The 13,769-nt window shown below is 31.9% G+C and overlaps 1 protein-coding gene across 1 annotated transcript in view; it reads right to left on the bottom strand.

Annotated features, from left to right (window-relative positions):
- The window catches only part of SOX5 (SRY-box transcription factor 5), a 449,917-nt gene that overhangs the window by 373,841 nt on the left and 62,307 nt on the right, over positions 1-13,769 (bottom strand). Inside the window, 1 exon segment of the mRNA XM_074268831.1 lies at positions 12,325-12,556. Coding sequence (XP_074124932.1) covers positions 12,325-12,556 — 232 coding nt within the window.

Raw genomic sequence — 13,769 nt, 5'->3', positions numbered from 1 at the left:
GTTGGACAGGATGTGGGAAAACTGGGACACTAATACACTGTTGATGGAGTTGTGAAATAATCCAACCATTCTGGAGAGCAATCTGGAACTATACCTAAAGGGGTATAAAACTGTGCATACAATTTAACTCAGCAGTGCCATTGTTACATCTGTGTCCCAAGGAAATTATAAAGAAGGGAAAAAAGGACCCATGTGTGCAAAAATATCTGAAGCAGCTCTTTTTGTGGTAGCAAAGCATTAGACAAGGAGTAGAAGTTATTAATTGGGGAATGGCTGAACAAACTGTGATACATGAAGATAATGGAATATTATTGTTCTATAAAAATGATGAAGAAACTGATTAAAGAAAGGCCTGGAAAGATTTACATGATCTGATATTGAGTGAAACGAGCAGAATCAGGAATACATTGTGCACAATAACAGCAAGAATGTGATATAATCAACTATGAAAGGCTTGATTCTTCTCAATAGTTCAGTGATATCAAGCAATCTTGGACAGAAAATGCCAGTTGTATGCAGAAAAAAAAAGATCTAAGGAGACTGAATGTAAATCAACACATGTTACATTCACTTCTTTTTCTGATTTTTTTCTCTCTTGTGTTTTTTATTCCTTTAGCTCTGTTTTTTCTCTCCCAACACAATTTATAAAACATTACAAATAATAAACTTACTACAGTGAAAAAAAGAAAAGAAAGAAATATGCTAGTGAGAAAATAATATGGACTCCAGTGAGAGACTTTGAATAGCTTCCAATATTTAAAAACATAATCCCAGAGGGAAAAGGGACTTGGAGAATCATTTTGTCGTAGCTTCCATTTACATTGCTATAGCCATTGTATATATTGCTTTCCTAGTTTTCTTTCTTTACTCTGACTATGTTCATATAAGCCATCTATCCATTGCTCATTTCTTATGATGCAGTAATATCTCATTATACTTTGGTACCATAATCAATGGATATCTATTTACAATTCCAAGTTACCACCAACAATTATATTCACTGTCCCTCTACCTTCCTCCATAATAGCTCAGTCCAGGGTCTTACACATTTATAGAAATATAGATGCCTAGAGATGGCATGATTTTTAGAGTGGCTTGTAGACTAGCTACTAGTTTAAGGAAAAAGGGAGGCCACTTGTGTTTCTTAACACTTCTAGGACAAAAGGCTTATCTGAGGGGTAACTGTCACATTTTTACTGAAGCTTTTCTGGAATGCCTCCCTGACCTAATTTGACCAGTTGCTATAGAGACTTCAGAGGTAAAGGGGAAGAGTGTTTGAGTTTTATCTTTTTTTAAGTTTAGAAACTACATTATTTCAATTTTTTCTCAGGAATATTATTTTTAAGCCTGAATCACTATTTTAGGCCCAGCCCAGAATACCTTTGATAGATGAAATTATCATTAAGGAAAGTCAAGAAGTTGTTTGCCACTGTTCCAGTTTTGGCAGAGAGAGAACTCCAACAGATACCTGGAACACTTAAGTCCTCTATCATTACTATACATGCTTCTGTGCTTGGCTTATTATCCATCTCCCAAATTCATCAATCGTTTTTTTTTGTCCAGTTATTCTATGATCTTCAATGATAAAAATGTTTCCATTTTTCCTGACAATTTATGGACCCGAGCATAGCCTTTAGAGAGAAAATTTAGAGTTTAAACAGCATTTGCAGTCATTCATTAAGGAAATTGAACTTAGTACCTGCTTAATTAAAATAATGAGATTTTAAAAATGAAGTTATTGGGTAGTTTACTTCCTTTATCCCAGTGGTCCCCTCTAGAGTGAGCCTCCAGGTATCATAGCATCTTTGACTTCACCTCTCATGGATGAGTATACCAGGGTCTTCCTCCTTCCTTCTTCATAAGGGGAAAAAAAGAAACCGTTGAATATGTCTTTAAAAAATTGATTTGAGGATTCACCTTAGGACACTTGTCTGAGATGCTTTTTGCTCAGAATCTAAACACTGAAAAAAACCATTGGAATTAACTAATGTTTAACATTGTATTTGATTTGTATGTAATTTGTAAAGTAAAAAGATGGGAGATAGATTCACTCTTGAAAGGATTGTTTATCTGACAATTTTACAGGCATTTTTCCTGCTGTCTTATATCTCTACATAGATATTTTACTTGCATATAACACATACCAACCAATATGGATATGGATCTTGGAGAGAATTAGTTATCTAACTTTATCATGTTATAAGTCTGAAAAAAAATAGTAGCCAGGAATTAAAAGAGAAGGGCACTGACAAATTCATTGATCTTGGTTGAAATGATCCAGGGCTTCAACTTCTTTATTACATCTAAACATTATAATACAGAATGCCCCCCAAAAAAACTTAATGTAGTTTTAAACTTTATAATTTTATTATGCACTAAGACTTTTGGGACAGACTATATATCTGCTTTCTATTTTTACATGGGATTAAACTATATTTGCCATGAATTTTCAGATTACTTGCTGAAGAAAAGTTACTGAATCCTTTGTAGTTATATTTCCTCCTCATATTGCCTTAGGCAACCATTAACCCTTTGAAGACTAGCATTTTAAAATGTAGGGATATTTGGCATAGCCAGAGTTAATACCCCATATATATTGTCTTTTATCTTGGGGTTGGCTAGATTTCTGAGAGCTCTGGAGGAACACTGAAGTGAAAACTCTTTCCAGACATAATGATAGCATTATTTACAGTTCCACAGCAGAATCAGCTTTGCTTAAATAAAATACAAAATCCAATAAGTAATATCCAATTGCTTGAGTTGAGTTAACTTTAGGGCCTACTGAAATGTTGTGTTTATGTAGATAGAATTTAAATGGACTTAAAAACAACATTACTCTATTTTTATCTTTCATTGCAAAAACTTAAGACTAAATAGTAGTTGAATAAATATAATTTAATAATTAGCATTTTATATAAATATATATTATTGTTTTACTTTCAAAGTCCTTTACAAATAATAGCATTTGCTAAATGTGATGATCAAAATGTGATCACATGCTACATTGTTATCACTAAACCAATCTTTTTTTCCTATTTAATATAAAAAAAATTAGACACCCTCATTAACTCAGAACATAAGAAGGTAGCAGTATTTTAATATATGTCCTGTGCTTAACATTTTATATATTGAATTCTATGTGACACTCCTATTCTATAGAAATATTAATTCACTTGAAAGTTATTTTGACTTTCCTAATAGATTTTCATAACACAAGCAAAATTTTTATGTTATTGACTGGTCTTTTTATGAAATCTAAAAAGTATTTTGGTATGTCTATATTTATATATAAGGAAGGAAATACTATTTGAGTACTAGTGGCAAAAATTTTTTTTTACAAAGTAAATTATTTAATTATATTAATTATTTTCCTAAATTTGGATTTTTTCCCTTAAACTACAAATAAATGTTGACATTTGTATTTCTAAAATATGTTACTAGACATGGAACAATTTTATTTTTTAAGTTAAAGGAACAGGTAAAATTGTGCCCTGTTCTTATTGCAAAACAACCAGTAGAAGGACAGATCTTGAAATATCTTAACATTCAATGATACATGGGTGAGTGAATCATATTCTGACCTAGGAATCAGGCATTCATATTACAGTTTGTATTGTCTTTCAACTAAGCAGATTGATCTTTATGATTACCAAGGAGGAATATCAGTGATAGCTACTATTATTATTTTACTGATATTAATTTGATATGTGGACATCACCCAAAATAATATTTAATTATGCACAAAATGTATAGATTCCTGATCCTCATAATTTTCTTGACAACTCACTTAATAAGCAAGTTCTATTTACTATTAAGATATTTAGAATGATGAAAATTCATATAAATAAGTTTGGCAGCCAGGACAAAAGAAATCACCAGAAGTTATTAATATGTTTGTGTTATCATATAAAGAAAAAAAAAGTCTGTAAAGGCAACTTTAAGCAGGAATTAAAGACTAGTAATTCCTTCCAAAATTTCCTCCCTCATATCTAAATGAGAATGGAAATGCGATAGTATTTGTTAACAAAATTAGAGAATATCAGTCTACAAAGAAACTGATTGGCTATTTAGTCAACTCTCCACGTAGGAATTCCCTCTAAAACACCCCTGACGGGTGACTATTTAAGTTCTCTTTGACATTCAGTGAGACAGAAGAAAACAAGCACACATGTGCACACAGACCCCCACCATAGAAAGATCTCTTAAAGGAATGCAACTTGTTTAAAAATATGACTTGAAAAGAGAAATTTTAAGGAACATATGAAAACTGTTTATAAATACGTAAAAGACATTCTATGGAATAGAGAGAGGACATAGACTGGTCCTATTCCATTTCACGGAAAACTATGTCCCAGATCATGAAGTTCTGCATGAAAATCTCTTGTGAAATCATACACACTATTTTGATATGATTTATTTTCTCTACTAGAAGAGTTTCTCTTTTTTCTCTTTATTTCTTTTTTGGGGAGGATTACCAGTGTTTTAAGATAGACTACTCACTGCTTTAGAGAACTCCAGTAGTAATGCCAACATTCAGTGCAAATCAGCATTTCTTTTATATTTGTATTTATATTTCTTTTATAATAGCTTAGGGCATTGAGAAGCCAAATGGCTTGCCCAAAGTCAGACAGTCAATATTTTCTAAAGGCTGGAACTGGTCTCAGATCTTTTTGATCTTTAGTTCAGCCCAATATGGCATTATTTCTTTTTGATAGGATAACAAGTATAATTACTCTGCTTAAAAAAAAAAAAAGGAAATAAGGTTGTGTTATGAACCTCAGTAAACTTGTACTAGCTACTAAAAATTATAGTTGCTTTTATAAAAATGAATGTCATCTTCTTATAATTCTAGAATTTGCTAAGAATAAACACTAAATAGTTGTTATTTTTTAAAATTAGTACAAGATTTGGTTAATGCCAGTATTAATATACTTGTGTTGTTCCCAGTAGTTGATCAAGACTCCTGACAAGGTTTCAATGAGTATACAGCATCTAATGTTTTTTGTTTGTTTGTTTTTTAATTAATTTAACCTTTAGCCAGAAACTCAAATTCATTTAAGTTATAACAATACTATAGTACGTATCTTTAGCTTTCATTCTCTCTTCACCATCCTAACAATTTTGATTTCAAAGGATCCTAGATAAAGTTGAAGCCAACTTGAGAAATCACTTAGTCTTTCATAAATGAGAGTACTGAGGCTTAGGGAAGTTAGGCCCACTGTCATATATTTAGTTAAGTGGCAGGGCTGAGATTCAGTTGGAGGGATCAGGCCCTCTGATTCTAAATACAGAACTCTTTCCAATGTACCAAATTGCCTCCTTTGAAAGGAAAGCTCCATGATTTAAAAAAAAAAAAAAAAAAAAAAAAAAAGAAAAGAAAAAGAAAAATAGAAGTTGAGTTGTTCAGCTGTCTCTCTAGCATTTGATAATATTACATAATCTGTGTGAAGCAATGAGCATAGTTGCTTGCTACTTGTTCTTGTTGGCTTGAACATGTTTTTTAAAAAAAATACAGCCCATTTTTCCTAAGCCTTTATGCTGACTTTGGGGTTTAGTCTTTCTGACACGAAACTTGGAGGTTAATGGAAAACTGTTTTACAATAAAGGCAGGCTCCATAATAATTTACATACTTTTAAAATATAGTGAATTGATTTAACTATTTAAAATAAAGCAATTTGGATTGCAAAAGAGAGACAAAAAAAGGTGTGACGAAAGAAAAAGTCAATACCATTTGTTTCAGTGTCCCAGTGGCTAGACATAGATACCGAGAAGACTCAAGACAGAAAGAAAAGTACCATTTATGTGAACATACATAGCAGCACTTTTTATCATATCAATAATGTCAGTACCCAAACAGAAGCTCAAGAATGTAATAGGTTATCACTGTACCATAACAAATGATGGACAGGAATAATTGATAAAAGCATGGAAACCAGATTCAGAGGGAAGAAAAAAGAAGCAAAAAGGCAATATAACATATAAAAGCATACTCTCTCCCTCATTCCACATGAAAGACACATACTACAAACTCTTCACACATCAGAAACATACTTTTTCTTCTTTGTCCATTCAGGTATTTCTTACCTGTCACTTCCAACTGATGTGACTTACTCTCTTCTCCTATCACGAAGAAGTTACTATAATTCCGAGATTTGCTAGAAAGGAACTCTTTATCAACCCCCATTGTCCATTCCCCAACTTCTGGCTATCTTTAAACAATCTTTTGAGATATTGGTTAGCATCTTTTGGCCAGTCTGGGGCCTGAAATGTTACCTGGCTCCTTGACCCTTCCCTTTGAATTCCTGCTTTTACTTCTCTGGTCTCCTTGAGAAAAAAAATGCTGTATTCCCCCTAAAATATCTGCTTATGATTAAAATTGGTGCTTTGTTTTCTTCAGGACTAAGCCTGAACTCTCTCTCTTTCGCAGTGACTTCCTTTTAATGGTGTCTTTCTCTTTACTTTGGCTAACTGATTAGTCTGCTAAACTCCTCTATGGATGTAACCTGATAGTCAATGACATGTTTAGGCTTCATGGATTTTTCTTTAATGGATTCTTCTAAATTTCTTTGCTTTCTAACTATATGTTCTCCCTACTCTATTTCATATTTGCTACTTCTGAATGTATTGTTTGTGTCTATTTTACCTCTTCATTTTATGTGTAACCTCTTCCCTTAAATAAATCTGCTTTTTGCCAAAGAGAATGGCCATTGTGAATCTGTCACATGTTTATTTTGAAGTAGGTATCGCTATCTTGATCATATCACAACTACTAGTGTCTTCTCACAATATTCTATCAGAAATCTTAAAGCTAAAATAATAATAATAATATCTATAATATCTAAGATATAGACGTTCAAAATAAGGAAAACATTTCTTCCTCTGGTCAAAAATTTTCAGACCTCTGAAAACAAGCTAATGTTCCTTTAAATAACCAGTAATATTAATATTATATTAAATGTATGTAGTTTGATGAAAAGTATTTTTGACAAACTGGAGTTAAAGTGGATAAAAGCAGTATTAGTAATAATAAATAGAATTATATTTATATGAAGTGAAAAAATATTATATATTACATATAACTTAATACTGAATTATGTGTCTATGAAGGATTAAACAGTGTAACATTATCATAAAGGCAGATAGCCTTTATGGTGCAGCAACTAGAGTAGAACCTGGAATCAGGAAGAATTAACTTCCTGAGTTTAAATCCAGCTTCAGAAACGTCCTAGCTGTGTGACTCTGGGCAGTCTCTTAATCTTTTTTACCTTACTTTCCTCATCTGTAAAAAAATGAGCTGGTGAAGGATATGGCAAACCATTTCAGTATATTTGCTAAAAGAATGGGGTCTTGAAGAATTGGACTTGATTTGAAACTGAACAACAACAAAAAAGGCTCAAAATGTGTTATTACTAACTTTTCCCTTATTATGATAAAATCTAGGTTTTTTTAAATTTTTGCTATATACAGATATGCACAAAAGTTATTACTGAATTTTATTTAAAATTTTACATTACTTTGAAAACTGTGTATTACTACACATTCAATTTATTATGGATTTGTCTTAGCATGTATACTTATATGAAACTATATATGTAAAAAAAAAGGTTTTGTATATTTGTTGAAATGTCCATGAAGCATGTCAATATGTTTTCATGTATAGTCACATAGGAATTGGTGAATGAATTTTTAAGTTTTAAGGTGCCAAATATATACCTTTCTTATAATTTTCTGATTATTTTCTTATAAAAATAAATGAAACTAAGACAGTTGTCTCTCCTCAATTTCACATTTAAATCACTATATTTCCTTATTCTTCTTCAATAGGAACTTAATGTCCCTAACCAATCTCACAACATATCCGGAAAAAACTAGCCTTCTTGGTTCAACTTATTATGAAATGTAATATTATACAAACAATGAACATTCTAGAAATGTTCTTAACAGGCTACCACATATCTCCATACATTCATATACATTACTCAAGAGTCAACAGTAACATTTTACCATAGACTCGGTGAATTGACTTTATCCTTCTTAATATCAGACCCCCTGGATCCAAAGGGAATTGGAGAAGAGGGTGAAATGATGCATTGTATAACTTCTCCAGCTGCTTGATGGACCCCAAATGGTTCTAATTTTTAAAATTTGTCCCCATTCCTGACAACTCTGGGGGAAATTGTCTGAAACAATGTAAGAATAAAGATTGAAAAACTCATTCTCACATACAAGGCTGGGATTATATCTATGGAAACAGCTTTCATGTGGTATTTTGTGATGACATTTATAATGTAATGTTTGTAACAATGTAATTTCATTGTATGATAAACATCAATTTACCATAAAAAAACAAATACAAACTTGTCACCATTTTCACCTTGTTTCAATTGAATTGGCCTTGTTCAGATAAGCACGCCTATCTCTTACAGAAACAACAGTTTATAAACTGTATGAAATCGTGTATGTGTATGTGGAATTATGCTGCCTACTAACATAATTTTATACTGACACATTGTACATATGGCTTCCAAGCTTGCTTTATCTGAATCTTTGCGAATCTATTCTCCATGCTATTAAACCAAGCACATTCCACATCGTTCAAAAGTAATTACACTTTTGTTTAGAGTGTAGGAGACTGCTCTCCCTAAACAATGAAATTCTCATTATTAGAACTGGCACAATAACGACCCTGGTGTTCACAACATAGTGCATTGTGCCATCACAATAACTTATGCTAAGCTTGATGTACAAAGGTACATCAGAAATTTAAATATATCTTTAAAAACCAACTCTATAAAATAACAGAATTACTATTCCAAAAGTCAGATTTTAGTCGGACTTTTAAAAAGCTGCAATAGCATCTTTATATGTTCTATGCATTGTCACTTTTCCTAAACAGCAATTGTTCTGCTTAACAATCACATTTCCCTTAATCAAATATCCAAAATATGTATCTGAATAGTAAACTTTAAATAAACATTATGGTGATTGAGAATTTGAAGATATAGTTAAAATATAAAATTTTAAAGTTGTTTTGAAAAATTCTGGGAGAGAATATTGTCTGACAACAGATAAAGAGTCTAGTTGTCCTATAAGTTTCATATATCATTTAAGGATAGATTTAGTATACTAAATCCTTATTCAATACTCTCTTTGAGGTTCATGCTGTATATTAAACTTAGAGGGAGATCGTCTTTTTAAAAGGATCTTTTTGATATACAAGCAAAAGTTCTGAAAGTAACACCATATTGTTTTATAGAAAATAGTGCTATAACAGTATTCCAATGAATATTTTGATGTATAAAATCATAGTTTCTATGAGTATGCTCCCTACACACCCTTTCACATTCCAAAAATAAGCCATAATATAGACAACAGTGTAGATAATATTGATATGTATTACTATCATACTTCAGCTCCAAAATGTCCACTTCTAACCACTAGCAAAAAGAGGGGAAAGGTTTGAATCTTTATCATCCACTCACTGGAATGGGGAAGTTGACTTAGCTTAGGAAAAATCAAAAAAGTCAAAATATAAATTGGCCAAAATGACATAATTTTAGTTAAAAAGACAGATGATCATTAAATAACTAAAAATGGTCATATCACATATGTTACTGGAACAATATTCCAACACACTGAACTATCCTGCAACTACATAGGGATTGAGTGCCAAAATGGTTAGGACACAGCTTCCCAGCTGCCCCTGATGCTGCCACTTCATTCGCCTCCAAACTTACCATGATCCCTGCTGGTGCCTATAAATATCCTTGTCAGTTGGCATTAAGGCATAGTTTGGATAGTCACATGCAAGACCAAGCAAATCAACCCTAATCATACCCCAAACAAGAACTGTTGTTGAGGAAGAGCCAAAAAAAATCGTGATTGTGGTCTTCCAATAAGAAAGACTGAAAAGGATCAAGCATACTCTTGATGCTAATCAAACAATAGTAAGGACAATGATGACATAAGAAAAACAGTGTCTCCAACCATAAATTCCTTAAAGGCAGATCAGGCACCTATACATTACAGATAATAAGACATAAAGTAGTTTGGCGAGGTATTTTGGAAATAGGAAGACATAGATTCAAATTCTTTTTCTGATACTCATTAGCAGTGTTACAATGGACAAATTACTTCTCATACTTCCAATCATCTGTCAAATGGAGCTAATAACTCTGGGAGTACCTGCCTAAAAGAGCTATTCTTACCCTCAGATATGATCATGTGTGCAAAGCACTTTGTAAACTTCTAAGTATTATATATATGGAAATTATCATTATAATCTCAATGCTTGAATTTTATTCAAGTACATCTATTAGAAGAGATGAATTTTTTTTTCCTTCCGATTCCAACTAGACTACATAGCCTATGATTCACTATCATGATTTGTGCACAAAACCATTGAAGACACAACAAAATCAATAGAGGCCAAACTTACAAGTTGATAAAATCTAGGATAAGTTATATTATAAACTGCCCTGAAATAACTTTTTAATTTAGAAAAATATGGCTAAAATTAACAACTAGGATGATATTCAAAAAAAGAAAAGAAAGTTTAAAATCCATAACACAATATTCATTCTAAGGGATATTAAGAATGTGGTTAAGATCACAAATAAGAGTGTTAAATAGTATCTCAGAGGAAATTTATACCAAAGCTATCCTTTTACAGATCAAGAAACTGAGAAGTATTTGATAAGTGACTAATTAAAGATGAAATTAGGTGGTATTTGAACCTGGTACTTTTTACTCTAAAGTCAGTATTCTTTCCATGAAAACATATTACCTCTTTTAGGGAACCTTGTTGTCTACCAGCTAAAGGTCTTGGTGTTTTTAGTATTATACCTTCTTGTTCTGGGAAGTGGCAGGCCCTTGGAAATCATCCTAAATTCGTGTACTCTAAAGCTGTCTTTAAGAGAAATTGTTGAATGGTTGTATTATTATCCAAAGAAACATATATAGAGCTTTGCTAAGGAAAAAGGAATGGGACATTTAAGGTTGTAGGCTACCTAATGCTGTGGATGAAAAACTGGACTGTAAGACAGGACACTGAGGTTTTAATCCTGTTTTGCCATGAACTAAATGTTTGACATTTCACAAGTAATATCTGACCTCTATTAGCCTTCTTTTCCCCAACTGAAAATTAAGAAACTTTATTGTAGATCTTTTAAGATCTTATTTTAACATAATTCTACATAAACAGACACATAAAGAATTTAAGGAACTTAAGTTAGGAAAGAAAGATGTAAGTTAGGGAAAAAATATTAATTCATCATTATAAAAAAGCCCTTCCAACCACAGGTATGGCTGGAGTGCCATTGGGGAGGTGTGTTGTTCCAATATATCACATTGAAAAGAGCTCTGGCCCTGGAAGCAGAATGCCTGGGTTCAAATTTCCCTATAAAGGTAAAGATCTGTATGACAACGAATAAGTCACATCTCATTGTTAGCTTCCTCATATGTAAAATGTTTTATTTATGACGTAGGAAAATGTGACCCACATTCAGTGTACAACTATATTTCCAACCACATTGCAATTATATTCTGTAATAATCATTCACAGCAACAATGCAACTTGATTCATAATAAATGTCAAATATGACATCAAATATGATAAATTTAATTTGTGTTCAATTATGTGCAGGTTGTCTCCTGAGTTATACTGCAAGCTCTTTTAAGCTATAATCATATTTAAAAGCACTTTTAAAGTTGGTTACATGGCATATTCTTAAAAACAAAATATTTTATACACAATGAAATTTTAACATTAAATAATTATAAGAAAATGTATGAATTATGTAGACTTGAATTATAGAATCATAAGTACATAGACATACATATATGTGTATGTATGTATGTATATATTTCTATATGTGTGGGTATTTATATATGTGCATCTATTTCTTTATATATAAGTAGGTAGATGTAGATAGATGGAGAAATAGATAGATTATAGCTTTCCATTAAGCATGTTCTCACTTTAACCATAAGCCTGGATTTGAATTCAATATAAGCACAAAAGGCTAAAATAAGGATTGAAATCATAAGAAAGAAAGTTCAAACTTATGTTTTGGTTAGGTATAGTTTTAGATGGTCTTAAGAAAATGCATATAGTATAATATCAACATATAAGAATAGATGTCGTTACTTTTTTTTTTTTTTTTTTGGTAACTTAGAAAACTTAAGTTAGCATTTCATATTATCATGGTGTCACATATGACTAGTAACCACTATTTTGAGTACTAGCCTGAATGCCAAACTACTATAGAAGAAACACTGGTCCAAGAATGAATGTAAGGACAAAAGACCACAAGAAAACCTACCACTGTGTTGTGCTGAGAAGTGGGAGTCCTATGGCCACAACTCTCTTGCGTCAGAAGAGAAACTGGTTGAAATTCCTCAGAGTGAGGCTTGTTGGGAAAACTCACATGCAAGGGAAGGTGAAAGGCTGGGAGCCCGTCACTCTCCTCTTCTTCCACTTTCTGTCTGCTTGTCACCATGGCTACCTCTCCATCTGCTTCCCCATACGGAGAGGCTGGTCGCTTGGAAGACATCCTGGAAGGAACAAAAGAGGAGAAAATAATGAAACCTCCATATAAATCCTTAATGCCGTCATTGTGTGGTTAGGGGCCATTGTAACAGAAATGCCTTTTTGTGCTGGCAGAGAGCAGGAAACCATCCAAATACCACTGCAAAGCATACACAATCAGAAACAATGGCCAAGCAGGTAGCAACAGAACAGTGCTTGTTTGTTGTGAGAATAATACACTAATATAGCACTCTCTTGTATTCTGGCTTCTTAAACAAGAAAATTCACCTAAGAACACTGTATAATGAAAGACCATTCCTTTTTCAAGGAAAAAAAAATACCCATCTAGTTTTACACTTTGATAGGCCTTATTGAAGAAAGAACATCTGTGAATAACAAATACTGTTTGCTATTTAGAGAGGAGAGGAAAAGATAACATTAATAATTTCTTTTATTTTTAAAAACCAAAACTGATAATGCTTGCTATCATCTGGAATTTGAGTTCCATTAAAACTGAGATTATTTTAAAGAACAAAACCATATCTGATCTTAGGAGTTTCATATTTATTACTAATACCAGAAATATTTAAAATGTTTCTGAAATTTTGTCATTCTTGGTTTGAGAATTCTGCGAATCTTCTATTCTGGCATTTAATTCTAATTTCTGAGTTGTAAAAGATACATAATATGAGATATATTAATATTTTAATTTTTTAAAGCTAAGGATAGATTACTTAGATTTATGTTCTTAGAATTTATGTGTTCATTACTAGAAATTCAGAAATTAAAAAAAGAAAACCATAAAAAAAGAATATTTTATTTTAAAATCCTAAGGTTGGTATTGTAGAGAGCTATATGAGTCTCCTTCCCCACAAAATAGATAAGGGCATTTTCTTCAAACTTTAATGAGATTCAGAATATTTTCAGAAACTGAAAAATATATAGCAAAATATTTAAATATAAATCTTAATATTTCTCTGAGCACAAGTTTTATAGAGAAAGGGGATTAAGATAACACAACTCAAGACCTCCATCAAAATATTGAAAATTAACCCAATCTTGAAAGAATGAGGAACCCTGGATACATGCATGCATACAGATACACATACACACATACATACATACAGATAGACAAAGAAGATTAAAGAATATTTTTATCTTAGAACAAAGAAAATGATATAATGAAAGAATTCTTTGCTTCCAAACATTAAAAATAAGATAAAAAGTATTAATCTCTGT

The sequence above is a fragment of the Sminthopsis crassicaudata genome, chromosome 5, assembly GCF_048593235.1.
Source record: "Sminthopsis crassicaudata isolate SCR6 chromosome 5, ASM4859323v1, whole genome shotgun sequence".
NCBI classification, from domain to species: domain Eukaryota; kingdom Metazoa; phylum Chordata; class Mammalia; order Dasyuromorphia; family Dasyuridae; genus Sminthopsis; species Sminthopsis crassicaudata.
This window is presented reverse-complemented; position numbering and strand designations above follow the sequence as displayed.